Source organism: Anolis sagrei, chromosome 7, assembly GCF_037176765.1.
Source record: "Anolis sagrei isolate rAnoSag1 chromosome 7, rAnoSag1.mat, whole genome shotgun sequence".
In the NCBI taxonomy this organism is placed as follows: domain Eukaryota; kingdom Metazoa; phylum Chordata; class Lepidosauria; order Squamata; family Dactyloidae; genus Anolis; species Anolis sagrei.
Window position 1 is genome coordinate 4,845,035 of NC_090027.1, and position 19,190 is coordinate 4,864,224.

Sequence of the window (19,190 nt, forward strand, 5' to 3'; positions counted from 1 at the left end):
ACATGCACAATGGAGGACCTTCTTGCGGCAACACCAGAAGCACTCCAAGGGGCCAGATACTGGTCAAAGGACATTTAACCAACTACCAAACTCAGAAATTTTGTGTTTTGTCTGTTTGTTTGCTTTGTTCTGTTAGAAATGTAATATAATTGACTGGTTGCCCTGACACGACAAATAAATAAATAAAATAACTGCGATGCATTTAGTAACATGTCCACAAAAGATATCAAAGGATAGCCTGGCAAAATGGGGGACAGAAGGGACTGGCACAAGCACACAACACCAGAGTAATTCCGTTGTAGTACGGAAGGTGGAGCGGGAGAAGGCATTGAAGTGGGTCAACGGCAGTAAAAATTCACAGTCTAGTGGCTTTGGAAACCAAGATACGGGGAAGGCGTTGAGCAACGTTTCCCCATCATGCTGTTATCAAACTGTCAAGTGCTCTTGGAGACTCCATTACGTAGACTCTGAGGACTTCCACGGGTCTTCCGTTCTGCACCCGTAGTGTTGAGTGAGACCTTCAAGTCCTACTTAGACAGAATGTGGAGTTGTGGAAGACGTTCCTTGGTGGGAATGGGGGGAAAGTCATAACTTGGAAGATCCAGACATCCTTGGTGTGGGTTGTCCACGAGGTGGTGCTGCTGCCTTGGTCGTGGTGAACCAAGGTGGCCGGAGAGCTTGAAATGACGATCTTGGAGAGTCAACGCTACTTCTGTTGCTGCTGAACACACACACACAAAATAGGCAACGAACACACCCTTGAAAATAACTTACAAAGCTAATTTTTAAAGTTCATAGTTGTTTTCTTGATTACTTTCTTTTCTGAGCAGTGGTTTGGGAAATCACGGGAAGAAAGGGCAACGTCATCGTTCCTAAAATCTGGATTAAGACACCAGGTTGGTCATCAGTCCTTTCTGGTGATTAAATTTCTCTTCTATTGAGTCGCTGTAGGAGTTGACTGTCGGGAGAGAAAAAGCAAAGATATGTTATTGGTAGCTGGGTTATTAGGAGCACTGAACTACAACACCGCCTGAGCTCTGCAAGTGCAGCTTTTTTCTGAATGAAGCAGAGCGTGTTTGAGGACCGGGACATCCGTAGGGAGAGCAAGGGGCTTGTTTATAAAACTATTGTCCTCCCAACCCTGCTATATGCCTGTGAAACGTGGACTGTCTACAGACATCAACATTGAGACTGAAATACAATACTGCCTGAGCTTTGCGAGTACAGCATTTTTCCAAATGTGCAAAGAGTGTTTGAGGACCAGGACATCCGTAGGGAGACCAAGGGGCTTGTTTATAAAACCTTGTCCTCCCAACCCTGCTATATGCCTGTGAAACGTGGACTGTCTAGTTTGACTAGAGACCACTTGACCAGGGGCCACTTGCCAAGGGGACACATTGACTAGAGACCACTTTGACTAGGGACCACTTGACCAGGGGCCACTTGACTAGGGGCCACTTTGACTAGGGATCACTTTGACTAGGGACCACTTTGATCAGGGATGAATTTGACCAGGGCCCACTTGTCCAGGGCCACTTGACTAGGGGCCACTTTGACTAGAGACCATGTGACCAGGGGCCACTTTGACTAGGGATCACTTTAACTAGGGACCACTTTGACCAGGGATGAATTTGACCAGGGACCACTTGTCCAGGGCCACTTGACTAGGGGCCACTTTGACTAGGGATCACTTTGACTAGGGACCACTTTGATCAGGGATGAATTTGACCAGGGACCACTTGTCCAGGGCCACTTGACTAGGGGCCACTTTGACTAGGGATCACTTTGACTAGGGACCACTTTGATCAGGGATGAATTTGACCAGGGACCACTTGTCCAGGGCCACTTGACTAGGGGCCACTTTGACTAGAGACCATGTGACCAGGGGCCACTTGACTAGGGGCCACTTTGACTAGGGATCACTTTGACTAGGGACCACTTTGATCAGGGATGAATTTGACCAGGGACCACTTCTCCAGGGCCACTTGACTAGGGGCCACTTTGACTAGAGACCATGTGACCAGGGGCCACTTGACTAGGGGCCACTTTGACTAGGGATCACTTTGACTAGGGACCACTTTGATCAGGGATGAATTTGACCAGGGACCACTTGTCCAGGGCCACTTGACTAGGGGCCACTTTGACTAGGGATCACTTTGACTAGGGACCACTTTGATCAGGGATGAATTTGACCAGGGACCACTTGTCCAGGGCCACTTGACTAGGGGCCACTTTGACTAGGGATCACTTTGACTAGGGACCACTTTGATCAGGGATGAATTTGACCAGGGACCACTTGTCCAGGGCCACTTGACTAGGGGCCACTTTGACTAGAGACCATGTGACCAGGGGCCACTTGACTAGGGGCCACTTTGACTAGGGATCACTTTGACTAGGGACCACTTTGACCAGGGATGAATTTGACCAGGGACCACTTCTCCAGGGCCACTTGACTAGGGGCCACTTTGACTAGAGACCATGTGACCAGGGGCCACTTGACTAGGGGCCACTTTGACTAGGGATCACTTTGACTAGGGACCACTTTGATCAGGGATGAATTTGACCAGGGACCACTTCTCCAGGGCCACTTGACTAGGGGCCACTTTGACTAGAGACCATGTGACCAGGGGCCACTTGACTAGGGGCCACTTTGACTAGGGATCACTTTGACTAGGGACCACTTTGATCAGGGATGAATTTGACCAGGGACCACTTGTCCAGGGCCACTTGACTAGGGGCCACTTTGACTAGAGACCATGTGACCAGGGGCCACTTGACTAGGGGCCACTTTGAGTAGGGATCACTTTGACTAGGGACCACTTTGACCAGGGATGAATTTGACCAGGGACCACTTGTCCAGGGCCACTTGACTAGGGGCCACTTTGACTAGGGATCACTTTGACTAGGGACCACTTTGATCAGGGATGAATTTGACCAGGGACCACTTGTCCAGGGCCACTTGACTAGGGGCCACTTTGACTAGAGACCATGTGACCAGGGGCCACTTGACTAGGGGCCACTTTGACTAGGGATCACTTTGACCAGGGATGAATTTGACCAAGGACCACTTGCCCAGGACCACTTGACTAGGGGCCACTTTGACTAGAGACCACTTGACTAGAGACCACTTGACCAGGGACCACTTGACCAGGGGACCCTTTGACTAGAGTCCACTTGACTAGAGACCACTTGACCAGGGACCACTTGACTAGAGACCGCTTTGACTAGAGACCACGTGACCAGGGGGCACTTTGACTAGGGATCACTTTGACTAGGGACCACTTTGATCAGGGATGAATTTGACCAGGGACCACTTGTCCAGGGCCACTTGACTAGGGGCCACTTTGACTAGAGACCACGTGACCAGGGGCCACCTGACTAGGGGCCACTTTGACTAGGGATCACTTTGACTAGGGACCACTTTGATCAGGGATGAATTTGACCAGGGACCACTTCTCCAGGGCCACTTGACTAGGGGCCACTTTGACTAGAGACCATGTGACCAGGGGCCACTTGACTAGGGGCCACTTTGACTAGGGATCACTTTGACTAGGGACCACTTTGACCAGGGATGAATTTGACCAGGGACCACTTGTCCAGGGCCACTTGACTAGGGGCCACTTTGACTAGGGATCACTTTGACTAGGGACCACTTTGATCAGGGATGAATTTGACCAGGGACCACTTGTCCAGGGCCACTTGACTAGGGGCCACTTTGACTAGAGACCACGTGACCAGGGGCCACCTGACTAGGGGCCACTTTGACTAGGGATCACTTTGACTAGGGACCACTTTGATCAGGGATGAATTTGACCAGGGACCACTTGTCCAGGGCCACTTGACTAGGGGCCACTTTGACTAGAGACCATGTGACCAGGGGCCACTTGACTAGGGGCCACTTTGACTAGGGATCACTTTGACTAGGGACCACTTTGACCAGGGATGAATTTGACCAGGGACCACTTGTCCAGGGCCACTTGACTAGGGGCCACTTTGACTAGGGATCACTTTGACTAGGGACCACTTTGATCAGGGATGAATTTGACCAGGGACCACTTGTCCAGGGCCACTTGACTAGGGGCCACTTTGACTAGAGACCACGTGACCAGGGGCCACCTGACTAGGGGCCACTTTGACTAGGGATCACTTTGACTAGGGACCACTTTGATCAGGGATGAATTTGACCAGGGACCACTTCTCCAGGGCCACTTGACTAGGGGCCACTTTGACTAGAGACCATGTGACCAGGGGCCACTTGACTAGGGGCCACTTTGACTAGGGATCACTTTGACTAGGGACCACTTTGACCAGGGATGAATTTGACCAGGGACCACTTGTCCAGGGCCACTTGACTAGGGGCCACTTTGACTAGGGATCACTTTGACTAGGGACCACTTTGATCAGGGATGAATTTGACCAGGGACCACTTGTCCAGGGCCACTTGACTAGGGGCCACTTTGACTAGAGACCACGTGACCAGGGGCCACCTGACTAGGGGCCACTTTGACTAGGGATCACTTTGACTAGGGACCACTTTGATCAGGGATGAATTTGACCAGGGCCCACTTGTCCAGGGCCACTTGACTAGGGGCCACTTTGACTAGAGACCATGTGACCAGGGGCCACTTGACTAGGGGCCACTTTGACTAGGGATCACTTTGACTAGGGACCACTTTGACCAGGGATGAATTTGACCAAGGACCACTTGCCCAGGACCACTTGACTAGGGGCCACTTTGACTAGAGACTACTTGACTAGAGACCACTTGACCAGGGACCACTTGACCAGGGGACCCTTTGACTAGAGACCACTTGACTAGAGACCACTTGACCAGGGACCACTTGACTAGAGACCGCTTTGACTAGGGACCACTTTGACCAGGGATGAATTTGACCAAGGACCACTTGACTAGAGACCACTTGACCAGGGACCACTTGACCAGGGGACCCTTTGACTAGAGACCACGTGACCAGGGACCACTTGACTAGAGACCGCTTTGACTAGGGACCACTTTGACCAGGGACCACGTGACCAGGACCGCATGGCCAGGTCCGCATGACCGCATGATAAACAGAAAACCTGGGATCAGATCTTGGGATATAGGTAAGTATAGATCCAGGGACCACTTGACTAGGGGCCACTTTAACCAGGGGTCACTTTGACTAGAGACCACTTTGACTAGGGACCACTTTGACCAGGGATCACTTGATCAGGGATGAATTTGACTAGGGACCACTTGTCCAGGGCCACTTAACTAGGGGCCACTTTGACTAGAGACCACTTGACCAGGGACCACTTGACCAGGGGACACTTTGACTAAAGGCCACTTGACCAGGGACCACTTGACTAGAGACCACTTTGACCAGGGACCATGTGATCAGGACCGCTTGACTAGAGACCACTTGACCAGGGACCACTTTGACTGGGGACCTCTCTCCAACATTGATATCTAAAGGGTTACGAATCAGAAAATTGCATTGGATAGACCACATCAGCTCTAGTTTCTGATACAGAACATATGCCACCCAGTAGTCATCTTCTGCTTGCCTACAGAAAACCATATTTAATAATCTAGAGTTGATCTGGAAGTAGAAATCTTTCGTGGGTAGTCAGCCTCTCCCCTCCCAACATCCCTATTGCCTTGGCACTATAAGAGGGTTTCATGGGACCAGTCGCTCTAGTTGCCGCATGGTTTCAAGGCAACGGTGTAGTAATGGTGAGGCTGCGGACCATATTTTCGTTCTTGGGGACCACTGGTGGTCCATGAACCACAGGTTGGGAACCACTGAAACAGTGGGGCTGCAGCCTAACGGGTGACAGGTTATATCAATACCAAAATGAATAAAGTATCTCTGAAAAACCAGTCTAAAAACAAGAGAGAGAGAACCCACCTGTATGACATTCGTACAACCAGACGCGGTCGAAATCATATTTGCATTTACATCTCATAATGTTGTTGGTAAAATCCGTCTCTGCCACTTCATAGTTTGGATTGACAATGAGCTGGAAAAAAAACAAACCCAACAGTGGAGCCTTAGGAGGATCTATCCCAAACTTTTTGCTTTGGAGGAAGAAAGTTCAGGTCTTGGGGAAATCTTGCATGAAAATGATTAAATCTGGGTTGCTGTGAGTTTTCCGGGCTGTATGGCCATGTTCCAGAAGCATTTTCTCCTGGACTTCATACCCACGCTCTAATGCAGTGTTTCTCAACCTGGGGGTCGGGACCCACATGGGGGTTGCGAGGGGGTGTCAGAGGGGTCGCCAAAGACCATCAGAAAACATAGTATTTTCTGTTGGTCATGGGGGTTCTGTGTGGAAAGTTTGGTCCAATTCTATCATTGGTGGGGTTCAGAATGCTATTTCATTGTGGGTGAACTATAAATCCCAACAATTACAACTCCCAAATGGCAAGGTCTATTTTCTCCAAACTCTACCAGTGTTCACATTTGGGCATATTGAGTATTCGTGCCAGATCCATCATTGTTCTCTGGATGTAGGTGAACTACAACTCCAAAAAACTCAAGGTCAATGTCCACCAGACCTTCCCAGTATTTTCTTTTGGTCATGGGAATTATGTGTGCCCAGTTTGATTCAATTCCATCATTGGTGGAGTTCAGAAGGCTCTTTGATTTTAGGTGAACTATAAATCCCAGCAACTCCAGCATTACCAAATAACAAAATCAATCACCCCCAACCTCACCAGTATTCAAATTTGGAGTATTGGATATTTGTGCCAAATTTGGTCCAGTGACTGAAAATATATCCTGCATATCAGATATTTAGATTGCCATTCATAACAGTAGCAAAATTACAGTTGTGAAGTAGCAATGAAAATAATATTATGGTTGGGGGTCACCACAACATGAGGAACTGTACAAAGGGGTCGCGGCATTAGGAAGTTTGAGAACCACTGCTCTAATGAATTCTTTGTTTAGATTTGGGGCCTCACCCCAAAGACATCTTATTATATACTAGCTGTACCCACCAAACGTTACTGTGGCCAACCTTCCTCTTTCTGTCCTTCCTTCCTTCCCTCTCTTTTTTCTTTTGTTCTCTTCCTTCCTTCCTTCCTTCCTTCCTTCCTTCCTTCCTTCCTTCCTTCTTTCCTTCCTTCATAGCAGGCATGTAGCCGGGGGGGGGGGGGGGGCTCGGGGGGCTTCAGCCCCCCCCGAAATTTTCATGGTGGTTCGCGAAAAGGCCTTATTGGTACATTATTTAAACTGTTATGTTTATTCATATCATGATCTGATCACCATACTCAATATATCCCATATGCATGGGGGTATTGGGGTAACGATACAAAAGGTTTGCTAGGCTAGACCCTCTTTCACTCAGACTCAGCCCCCCCCGAAACCCCCCCTGAAAAAAAATTCAGCCCCCCCCCCCCCCCCGAAACGAAATCCTGGCTACAGGCCTGCTTCATAGAATCATAGAATCATGGAATCCTAGAGTTGGAAGAGACCTCCTGGGCCATCCAGTCCAACCCCATTCTGCCAAGAAGCAGGAATATTGCATTCAAATCACCCCTGACAAATGGCCATCCAGCCTCTGCTTAAAAGCTTCCAAAGAAGGAGCCTCCACCACACTCCGGGGCAGAGAGTTCCACTGCTGAACGGCTCTCACAGTCAGGAAGTTCTTCCTAATGTTCAGATGGAATCTCCTCTCTTGTAGTTGGAAGCCATTGTTCCATTGCGTCCTAGTCTCCAAGGAAGCAGAAAACAAGCTTGCTCCCTCCTCCCTGTGGCTTCCGCTCACATATTTATACATGGCTATCATGTCTCCTCTCAGCCTTCTCTTCTTCAGGCTAAACATGCCCAGTTCCCTAAGCCGCTCCTCATAGGGCTTGTTCTCCAGACCCTTGATCATTTTAGTCACCCTCCTCTGGACACATTCCAGCTTAGAGTCAATATCTCTCTTGAACTGTGGTGCCCAGAATTGGACACAATATTCCAGATGTGGTCTAACCAAAGCAGAATAGAGGGGTAGCATGACTTCCTTAGATCTAGACACTATGCTCCTCCCTTCCTTCTCTTCCTCTTCCCTTCCTACCCCCCTTTCCCTTCCCTTTCCCTTTCTCCCTTCTCTACCTATTCTTGGACTGCAACTCCCAGCAGTCCTGATCAATCTACCTACCTACCTATCTATCTCCATCTAATCGATATATCTTGAGGATTGCTGGGAGTTGCAATCCAGGAATAGGAAATTGGAAATATGTTGAGATTGGGATGCTCTCAAAGAAATCCAAGGAGGAGAAAGCTTGCATCTTCGAAGCAGTGCATTTGGATCATCTTCCTCTCCTAAAGGGCCTGGTCAAGGGGATGCTGGGAGCTGTAGTCTGGAAGAGAGTGTGGATATGCTTTTGGGTGTTTTGTTTGCCAAGGGGAGTTGTTTTTGTGCATGCGCTGTAGCATCTTTTTGCTTTTTTGGCTTTTTAAGTCCCTTCTGCTGTGTTTTTCAGTGTTTTTATGAGTGATGGTCACTCATCGGCCTGAGAGGCGTATTGTATCCAAATTTGATGTCAATTAACTCCCAAATGTCAAGATTCTATTTTCCCCAAACTCCACCAGTGTTCACATTTCGGCATATTGAGTATTTGTGTAGAGTTTGGTCCAGATCCATCACTGTCTGAGTCCATAGTGATCTTTGGATGTAGGTGAACTACAACTCCAAAACCAAAGGACACTGCCCACCAAGCCCTTCCAATATTTTCTGTTGGTCATGGGAGAACTGTGTGCCAAGTTTGGTTAAATTCCCTCATTGGTGGGGTTCAGAATGCTCTTTGATTGTAGGTGAACTATAAATCCCAGCAACTACGACTCCCAAATGACAAAATCATTTTTTTGAGTGAAGGACATACATTGGGTTGTTAGGTGTCTTGTGTCCAAATTTGGTGTCAATTCGTCCAGTGGTTTTTGAGTTCTGTTAATCCCACAAACGAACATTACATTTTTTATTTATATAGATGTACTAGCCATCCCCTGCCATGCGTTCCTGCGACCCAGTCTGTGTATGTGTGTTTTGTGTGTATATATGTGTCTATGTGCATGTGTATATATTTGTGTATATATGTGTGTTTGTGTATATATCTATGTGTAGTTTTGCACATGTGTTGTAATTTTTGGAGGGCCTTTTAAGTCCCTTCTGCTAGATCTAGGGAAGTCATGCTCCCCATGCTCTATTCCACTTTGATTAGACCACACCTGGAATATTGTGTCCAATTCTGGGCACCACAATTCAAGAGAGATATTGACAAGCTGGAATATTGTGTCCAGAGGAGGGCAACTAAAATGATCCAGGGTCTGGAGAACAAGCCCTATGAGGAGCGGCTTAAGGAGCTGGGCATGTTTAGCCTGAAGAAGAGAAGGCTGAGAGGAGACATGATAGCCATGTATAAATATGTGAGAGGAAGCCACAGGGAGGAGGAGGGAGCAAGCTTGTTTTCTGCTTCCCTGGAGACGCAAAGGAGGAATGGCTTCAAACTACAAGAGAGGAGATTCCATCTGAACATGAGGAAGAACTTCCTGACTGTGAGAGCCGTTCAGCAGTGGAACTCTCTGCCCCGGAGTGTGGTGGAGGCTCCTTCTTTGGAAGCTTTGAAACAGAGGCTGGATGGCCATCTGTCAGGGGTGCTTTGAATGCAATATTCCTGCTTCTTGGTAGAATGGGGTTGGACTGGATGGCCCATGACCAGGTCTCTTCCAACTCTTTGATTCTATGATCAGTTTGAAAACATGCAAAAGTGAGTAGATTAATAGGGACCGCTCCAGTGGGAAGGTAATGGCGCTCCATGCAGTCATGCTGGCCACATGACCTCGGAGGTGTCTACGGACAATGCCGGCTCTTCGGCTTAGAAATGGAGATAACCACCACACCCCAGAGTTGGACACAACTGGACTTAACGTCAGGGGAAAACCTTTACCTTTTTTATGTGCCATTCTAAAATAATTATAATAGTAATGCAAAAATGAAATCCAAAGCATTTCTGGCCCGAAGCATTTTGGATAGGAGATACTCTAAAAAAGTTACTGCCGGTTGCATGAGCAGTTGGGTTTGACGCATTTGGGCTAAGTTGATTGTCGGTGTCCTTAGCTTGCACACCTGCATCCTACCTGGAGGATATAGTCTCCTGCCTTGACATCTGTTACATCAATCCACTGGCAGTCGAGACCATGCTGGTAGATGTCGTAGCACCCAGAGGTGATCCCTTGCTCCCCGAAATTGTAACATCCATACTGAGGCTCGATTCCTGAACGGGGAAACAGAAACAAAGGCAGGATCAGCACTGAGATCGTTTCGAGGTCCCTTTGGAAAATACCTAAGAGCTTGCTCATCTTCCAGGAAGAGCTTGGCTACTGGATTCAGCTGGGATACTCCAGATGTTCTTTCTGGACGATGGTTTGGCTGCGCTTAAATCCTCTCCTTTGCCCAGCTTTGCCTGGGGCGGTTCTAGGTTGTACAATTAGTTCAAGGAACTCGGGGTCTGATCCAATTTTGGTTGTGTAAGCAGCAAACAGATATATATATATATATATATATATATATATATATATATATATATATTCTGTTCGTCGTGGGAATTCTGTGTGCCATATTTGGTTCCGTTCCATCATTGGTGGAGTTCAGAATGCTCTTTGGTTGTAGGTGAACTATAAATCCCAGCAACTACAGCTCCCGAATGTCAAGGTCTATTTCCCCCAAACTCCACCAGTGTTCACATTTGGACATACTGAGTATTCCTGCCAAGTTTGGTCCAGATCCATCATTGTTTGATGGTTCTCCCAAAATCAATTCTATCCTTGGTGGAGTTCAGAATGCTCTTTGATTGTACGTGAACTATACATCCCAGTAACGACAACTCGCATATGTCAAGGTCTATTTTCCCCCAAGAGCGCCTCAAGAGCGCCCCTGGGCAGAATCAACTCTACTGCAAATGCTTACTTTGCGTAATGGGTTGAGCCACCCCTGGGGGGAAGTCAAGCAGCACCCCTCTCCCCTCTCTCTGTTTCTCCCCCCTCCCCCATAAGGGAAAGGGGGTGGGGCAGGTCAAGTAGCTCCCCTTCCCCCTCTCTCTGTTTCTCCCCCCCCCTGGCAAAAAAAAGTGTACTGCGACCGCTTACTTCGCGTAATGGACGAGCCACCCCTGGCTCTACGCCAGTGTTTCTCAACCTTCCTAATGCCTTGACCCCTTAATACAGTTCTCCATGTTGTGGTGACCCCCGACCACAACGTTATTTTCGTTGCTACTTCATCACTGAAATTTTTGCTATTGTTATGAATCATCATGTAAATATCTGATATGCAGGATGTATTTTCGATCACTGGACCAAACTTGGCACAAATACCCAAACTTGGCACAAATACCCAATACACCCAAATTTGAATACTGGGAGGGATTGATTTTGTTATTTGGGAGTTGTAGTTGCTGGGATTTATAGTTCACCTACAATCAAAGAGCATTCTGAACTCCCCCAATGATGGAACTGAACCAATCTTGGCACACAGAACTCCTATGACCAACAGAAAATACTGGAAGGGTTTGGTGGGCTTGGTGGGCTGTCCACGGTTGTGAAGAAAGGAGGACAGCCAGTTTAAAGCTGCCCCCCTGACTCCAACAGCAGCAAGGTGGTTTGTACTGTATTTTATACCTCTTTGCTATGTATATGCCAATGAAGGCTTATTGGATTGGAAGTCAGATGTTCCCACCTCAACATCTTTAAGCTTACTCGCTCAGCAACGCACAGTCCTCACATCAACACAATCACCAAAAACAGCTTGCATTCTCTGATGAATTTCCTTTGGGGTGACACCTTCAATGACGTTGCTTAAGTCAAATTGCCCGACCGTCTGCACAGGGTTCCATACTTTGCACTTTAACAACACAACTGTTCAATGCTAAGGCTGTTGGGAATCAGCCTGTGTTTGTGTTTCAGGATCCTGATGTGGGAAATGGCGAGGGAAATGATGGTGCCGAGGCTGAGGTGCAAGATGGAGATGGTTTGGTCAATGATTTTCATGCAGACAATGACAGAGAGGACCCAGTGCAAAGGGCAGTTTCTCATGAGAATATCCCTGCTGGGCCTAGCAGTGACGGTTCTCTCCCTCTCTCTGTGAGCTCTCAGGATTTGGGTTTGGAAAACAACCTGGGAGTTTTAATGAGCAGCCAGAGCTAGATAGGAGCTGATGAATAGGCGGCTGGAGATTAGCCAGGATCGACAGCAAACTCAGTGTTTACGTCGCTCTGAAAGGCTTCGTCTGATAAGGGGTCAATGTGGGGGAAAGCAAAACCATTTTCTGAGTTTTGGGATATAAGGTTTGCCTGAAGGGGAAACCTGTTAGATCAGGCATCGTTTGGAAATCAAGTTCATGTGCCATGGAAATCCTATTCAAGGGGTCTTGTTCTTGTGGGGTTTTTAAGCCTTTGCATCCTGTTGATTCCTGTCTGGAAAATTGCTGTCTTGGATTGCTTTTATATCTGGTGTGGACATTGCTTTGTGTTACTACCTTTTATGGGCTTATCACTTTTTGGAACTTTCTTATTTTATTACAAGCATATATTTCTCCTGGCTATTTATTAAGCTTCAATAAAAGAAGATTTGTTTCTTCATTCTTCGTATGGTGTGTTTAAAGTCAGAGGGCCTTTTCCTGACCTGGAGTGCAACAAAGGCTTCCCACCAAAATGGAACTGTAGAGAATAGTCTACTGAGCAAGCCAGTACCTGCCGCATACCAGTACTATAAAACCCTATATGGCTCTGGCCCAGTGTACCTGTCCAAACGTATCTCCTTCTATATCCCATCTCGGAGTTTAAGATCTTCTGGGGAGGCCCTGCTCTCGGCCCCGCCTCTATCACAAGTCAGGCTGGTAGGGGCGAGGGACAGGGCCTTCTCAGTGGTGGCCCCTCACCTGTGGAACTCACTCCCCAGGGAAATTAGGTCATCAACATCCCTCCTCTCCTTCAGAAGGAAGCTGAAAACATGGATATGGGACCAGGCCTTTGGGTAATCTGGCAAACTGACAAGGTAATGACGACCAGAATTTGGAAAGGACTATGGTAATGCTGAACGGACTTACGGATTTTAGAATTCAGTGAACGTTGGCCACTAGATTGTCTTTTTAGTTGTTATTGTATTAATTGAATGTCTGAACTATTGTGGTAATTGTTGTTATGTATTTTATCTGTTGAATTGTTGGCATCGAATTGTGCTGGTTGTAAGCCGCCCTGAGTCCCCCCCTCGGGGGTTGAGAAGGGCGGGGTAGAAGTAAATAAATCTGTTGAAGAGTTACGAAGGTGGAGGCATTACTTTTCAGTCAACCCTCGTAGCCTAGAAATCTCGAACTACTGTTCTCTGAGATTTCAGCTGACACAATGCACACTGATTTCATGATCATAAGTAAAATCAGCACCTTACGATCACTGTAAATAAAAAAAACATGATTCGAATCATGTGTACAATTACTCCACGTCTGTGGCATTTTGCATGTGTACAATTACTTCACGTCTGTGGCATTAATCTGCTGGATTCCAACAGATTAACTGGCGGAATGGGACAAACGTCGTGTGATAGGACCTCTTCAGAATCGCGTTCCAAAGAGGATCGAAAATGGATCATCTCCCAATGTGATAAGGTCCTAAGTAGTTCATTCTAAACATTAGCAACTGCTGAAATGTGTGTTATCAACAAGACTAATCTCGACTCCAGCCTGGGAAGAAATGTTAGAATACACGTTGAGGGTAGATGAGAATCGTACATACCTTCTGAACAGCCACTGTCTTCGAGGCAAAAGCTGGCTTTGTGTCCTTCAGCCACTTTTTTCCCTTTTTGATCCAGGAGGTCGTAATGTGTGAAAATCTCCATGCTGTGGTAATGCCTGCGGGAACCAGAAGGGAAGCAAACACTGAAATTAAAGATAGCATGGGATCGTTTTAAAAATTTCCTGAAAATCAGTGGATGACCGAAATGCTCTGAAACTTGGCAGACTCAAATTCATAAATGTTGCCTACAAGTGTGCCAAGTTTCATCCTGATAGCTGTAAAAATGGCAGAGAAACGAGTCAGTAAATCAGAACCAAACAATTACGAAGCTTCTGAGATTCGGATTATTAATCAGAACGGGACCCCCCTGAATCTTTCTGAAATGAAGGGAGCCCATTCTGTTGGAAACTAAGTAAGTGGGGTTTATATATTCTCATTTATTTATTTATTCTCATTTATGTTGTTGTTGTTGTTGTTGTTGTTGTTGTTGTTGTTGTTGTGTCCCTTCAGGTCATTTCTGGCAGTGACATCTCCATCCCATTCCCTGGTTGGATATCAGCCAGCAAGCCAATGCTTTAAATCAAGAAATAGCTTCTGAAGATCTACAGAGATACTCGCAGGAACACCTCAATAAGCGAGAGCCCAAAAGTGGCAGGCCAAAATCTGGAATCTCAAGCCATTGTTGGGGTTCAGCCTCTGTGTGACCCTGTACCTGATTCTTTGACTGTATTTCCTGATGCCAATGTAGATGTCAATGTTGATTCTGAGGCCAATGTAGATGTTAATACAGATGATGGGTTGAATAGTGAAAATCCCACACCCTTGGAAAGTGAAAGTCAAAGTTCCCATGAGAACATTCATTCCGAACCGAGCGGAGATGTTTCACTCCCTTGCGGAGAAGTTTCACTCCCTTTTTCTCCCAGCCTTAGTTCCCCAGAGAATCTGACACCTGGTCAGCCTAATAAGGGAAGGAGGGGCAGATCTGGCAGAGCAGGGGAGAAGCACAAAGTTTATGGAGGTCAGAAAGATTGAGAGAAATGCAAACGAAAACTTCAGGCGTGTCTCGTAATAGATTTCTCTCTTTTAAGAGTGCCGGGTCTGAAGCTGCATTCAGACCAGGCATCGTTCCAGTTCCAAGTGCAAGCCTGTGGAGGCCTCCTGATTCAAGTGGCTGGGTTTCTTGTAGTTTCTCAAGTTGTTCCAAGTGCTGTTAGCTGGGAGCTAGCAGATTTCATGATTCATCAAGGGTAACTCACCATTTGCTGTGGTTTTTTATGGACTCATTCATGGACATTGCTTGCTGCTGTTTTGCTATGGTTTTTATTTACCTCTGATTCTTCCTCTGCTTTGCATTCAATGTTCTTCCATAAAAAGGATTGTATTCCTGCAGTCAAGTGTGGTGGATTGTTGTCAAGAGGGTCCAGTTTCCTGCTCTGGGTCGCAACAGCCATGGCCGATACCAAATGAGAGACTCCCCCTTGCGCACACAGAAGACGGGGCAACTTGGAAGGTGCTGAACAGACTGTGCTCGGGCACCACGAGATGCAGAGCCAACCTTAAGAAATGGGGCCACAAAGTGGAATCCATGACATGCGAGTGCGGAGAAGAGCAAACCACTGACCACCTGCTGCAATGCAACCTGAGCCCTGCCACATGAACAAGGGAGGACCTCCTTGCAGCAACATCAGAGGCACTCCAAGGGGCCAGAGACTGGTCAAAGGACATTTATTTATTTAAGGTAAAGGTAGAGGTAGTCCCCTGACATTAAGTCCAGCCGTGTCTGACTCTGGGGTGTGGTGCTCATCTCCATTTCTAAGCCGAAGAGCCAGCGTTGTCCGTAGACACCTCCAAAGTCATGTGGCCGACATGACTGCATTGAGCGCCGTTACCTTCCCGCTGGAGCGGTACCTATTGATCTACTCACATTTGCATGTTTTCGAACTGCTAGGTTGGCAGAAGCTAGGGCTGACAGCGGAAGCTCACGCCACTCCCCAGAATCGAACCTGCGACCTTTCAATCAACAAGCTCAGCAGCTCAGTGCTTTAACCCACTGCGCCACCGGGGGCCTCATTTATTTGTTTATTTGTTTATTTATTTACTATATGTGTATACCGCTTTTCTCAGCTCTCGGGCAACTCAGAGTGGTCAACAATAGCAAAATTCAATGCTCAGAACAACATAAAACTGTTAAAAACAATTAAAACAGTAGCATAATAAACAGTCAATATAAATCAATAAAACATCTCATTAGTGTCTCATAGTTAAAATCAAGATCCAGTCTCATCATCCAATTGTTCCATATTCCTATGTTCGTTACACTGCCTATTCCAATTCTGGCACCACAATTGAAGAGAGATATTGACAAGCCGGAATGTGTCCACAGGAGGGCGACTAAAATGATCAAGGGTCTGGAGAACAAGCCCTATGAGGAGCGGCTTAAGGAGCTGGGCATGTTTAGCCTGAAGAAGAGAAGGATGAGAGGAGGTATGATGAGAGCCATGGATAAATATGTGAGAGGAAGCCACAGGGAGGAGGAGGGAGCAAGCTTGTTTTCTGCTTCCTTGGAGACTAGGACGCAATGGAGCAATGGCTTCAAACTACAAGAGAGGAGATTCCATCTGAACACGAGGAAGAACTTCCTGACTGTGAGAGCCGTTCAGCAGTGGAACTCTCTGCCCTGGAGTGTGGTGGAGGCTCCTTCTTTGGAGGCTTTTAAACAGAGGCAGGATGGCCATCTGTCAGGGGTGATTTGAATGCAATATTCCTGTTTCTTGGCAGAATGGGATTGGACTGGATGGCCCAGGAGGTCTCTTCCAACTCTGATTCTATTCAAATGCCTGCTCGAACAACAAGGACTTCACTTTCCTCCGAAATGCCAACAGGGAGGGGGCCGATCTAATACCTGTAGGAAGTGCGTTCCACAGCTGAGGGGCCACCACTGAGAAGGCCCTGTCTCTCGTCCCCACCAAACGTACTTGTGACGCGGGTGGGGCCGAGAGCAGGGCCTCCCCAGACGATCTTAACGTCCTAGCTGGTTCATAGGAGGAGATGCGTTCGGAAAGGTAAGTTGGGCCAGAACCGTTTAGGGCTTTATAGGGTAAAGCCAGCACTTTGAATTGTGCCCGGTAGCAAACTGGCAGCCAGTGGAGCTGGCGCAACAAAGGAGTTGTATGCTCCCTGAGCGCCGCTCCCGTTAGTAACCTGGCTGCCGAACATTGGACCATTTGAAGCTTCCGCACAGTCTTCAAAGGCAAACCCATGTAGAGAGCGTTGTAGTAGTCTATACAGGACTATATAACTGCACCCTTGGTTTGCTTCTGATATGATAAATAAATAAATAAATGACTGGAAAGGCAGAGCTGGAAGCTTAGCTGTAATTCCCTCGAGGTCATGCCGTCCCCTGCTTAACTGAGTTATTTGTGGCCGTTATCAGCGGCCAGCCAGCTTCCCAGGCATCAGTCACTGTCCAGATCAGCATGTGTCCCTCTCCAGGCCGCCCAGTTGTGGGAATTTCCTAACAACATTCCAGTGTTTGTAATGTGAGTGCGGAGGCAGGAAATTAACACCATCTGCAACCCCTTCGTCTGGGAAGTCATGTTGCGCTGCCCCGTGCAGCAACGCCATCACATCTGTGCATCACAGCACATTCGCAATCAGGCATTTGTTTGCCTCTCTGATATTGTGAGTATTTTAAGCCCATCTTACAGGCCGAGGACCCACCAAGCGAATAGATCCAGTAAGATTTGGCCACATCTGGAAAGAGTCCAGAGACAGTGATGTGGGATATCTTACTTACTTAGGCAATCCCTCGTAGTCCAAGGATGGTGGTCCTCCAAGTGTAGTGTCCTGGCAGTGGGTCCGTAGGTGACTGTGGAGCTCTATTCTTGATCTGCATCTTCTCCCACATCGGTTTCCAGGTGGAAGGCAGTCCTGGTCAAGGTTGGCTTGACGCGCCTTCCTCTTGGCACGTTTCTCTCTTTCATCCTCCATTCGTGCCTCTTCAAGTTCTACAGCACTGCTGGTCACAGCTGACCTCCAGCTGGAGCGCTCAAGGGCCAGGGCTTCCCAGTTCTCAGTGTCTATGCCAGAGTTTTTAAGGTTGGCTTTGAGCCCATCTTTCAATCTCTTTTCCTGCCCACCAACATTTCCGTTATTGAGTTCGGAGTAGAGCAACTGCTTTGGGAGACGGTGGCCGGGCATCCGGACAACGTGGCTGGTCCAACGGAGTTGATGGTGAGGGACCATCGCTTCAATGCTGGTGGTATTTGCTTCTTCCAGCACGCTGACATTTGTTCACTTGTCTTCCCAAGAGATTTGCAGGATTTTTTGGAGGCAGCGCTGATGGAATCGTTCCAGGAGTTGCATGTGACATCTGTAGACAGTCCACATTTCGTAGGCGTAAAGCAGGGTTGGGAGGACAATAGCTTTATCAACAAGCACCTTGGTCTCCCTACGGATGTCCCTGTCCTCAAACACTCTCTGCTTCATTCAGAAAAATGCTGCACTCGCAGAGCTCAGGCAGTGTTGTATTTCGGTGTCAATGTTGACTTTTGTGGAGAGGTAGTATATCACCAAGGGCCTCCGGTGGCGCAGTGGGTTAAAGCACTGAGCTGCTGAGCTTGTTGATCGAAAGGTCGCAGGTTCGATCCCGGGGAGCGGCGTGAGCTTCCGCTGTCAGCCCTAGCTTCTGCCAACCTAGCAGTTTGAAAACATGCAAATGTGAGTAGATCAATAGGTACTGCTCTGGTGGGAAGGTAACGGTGCACCATGCAGTCATGCCTATGGCCACATGACCTTGGAGGTGTCTATGGACAACGCTGGCTCTTCGGCTTAGAAATAGAGATGAGCACCACACCCCAGAGTCAGACATGACTGGACTTAATGTCAGGGGACTACCTTTACCTTTTTTAGGATATCACCAGGATGCAGACTGAATTTACTAGAGGGACAATGGGTGAGTTTACAAAGGGAAGAAAACCCAGACTCTGTTCAGCAGTGGAACTCTCTGCCCTGGGGTGTGGTGGAGGCTCCTTCTTTAGAGGCTTTTAAGCAGAGGCTGGACGGCTATCCGTCAGGGTGCTTTCAATGAGATTTTTCTGCTTCTTGGCAGAATGGGGTTGGAATGGATGTCCCACGAGGTCTCTTCCAACTCTAGGATTCTAGGATTCCAAAGTCCCTTTTTTTGCACTGGAAATAGCGTGAGTATCCAACTTCAAAGTAAATAATTCGGACGTCTCCAAAAATGCAGACTTTTTTTTTTGCTTCCCGGGCTGTCTCAATCCATTTCTGTACAGATTTGTTCAGGCTGTGGAAGTGAGACCCAGGAATGGGGCGGATGCAACTTAACAGGCAGGTAAAGAGAAACCAAAGAATATCTGGTAAAAAAATTAATTACAGTGACTTTGGGGCTTTTTGTTTGTAAAGTTGTTTCCTTTTC

At 47.5% G+C, this 19,190-nt stretch overlaps 1 protein-coding gene across 1 annotated transcript in view; it reads right to left on the reverse strand.

Moving 5' to 3' along the window:
* Positions 1-28: 28 nt before the first annotated feature.
* The window catches only part of LOXL2 (lysyl oxidase like 2), a 104,636-nt gene continuing 85,474 nt past the window's right edge, over positions 29-19,190 (reverse strand). Inside the window, exons 11-14 of the mRNA XM_060787451.2 lie at positions 13,754-13,869; positions 10,110-10,246; positions 5,892-6,003; positions 29-958 (exon numbers count right to left, since the gene is read on the reverse strand). Of these exons, the coding sequence (XP_060643434.2) occupies positions 885-958; positions 5,892-6,003; positions 10,110-10,246; positions 13,754-13,869 (439 nt within the window). The 3' untranslated portion in view covers positions 29-884. The remainder of the gene's footprint in view (positions 959-5,891; positions 6,004-10,109; positions 10,247-13,753; positions 13,870-19,190) is intronic.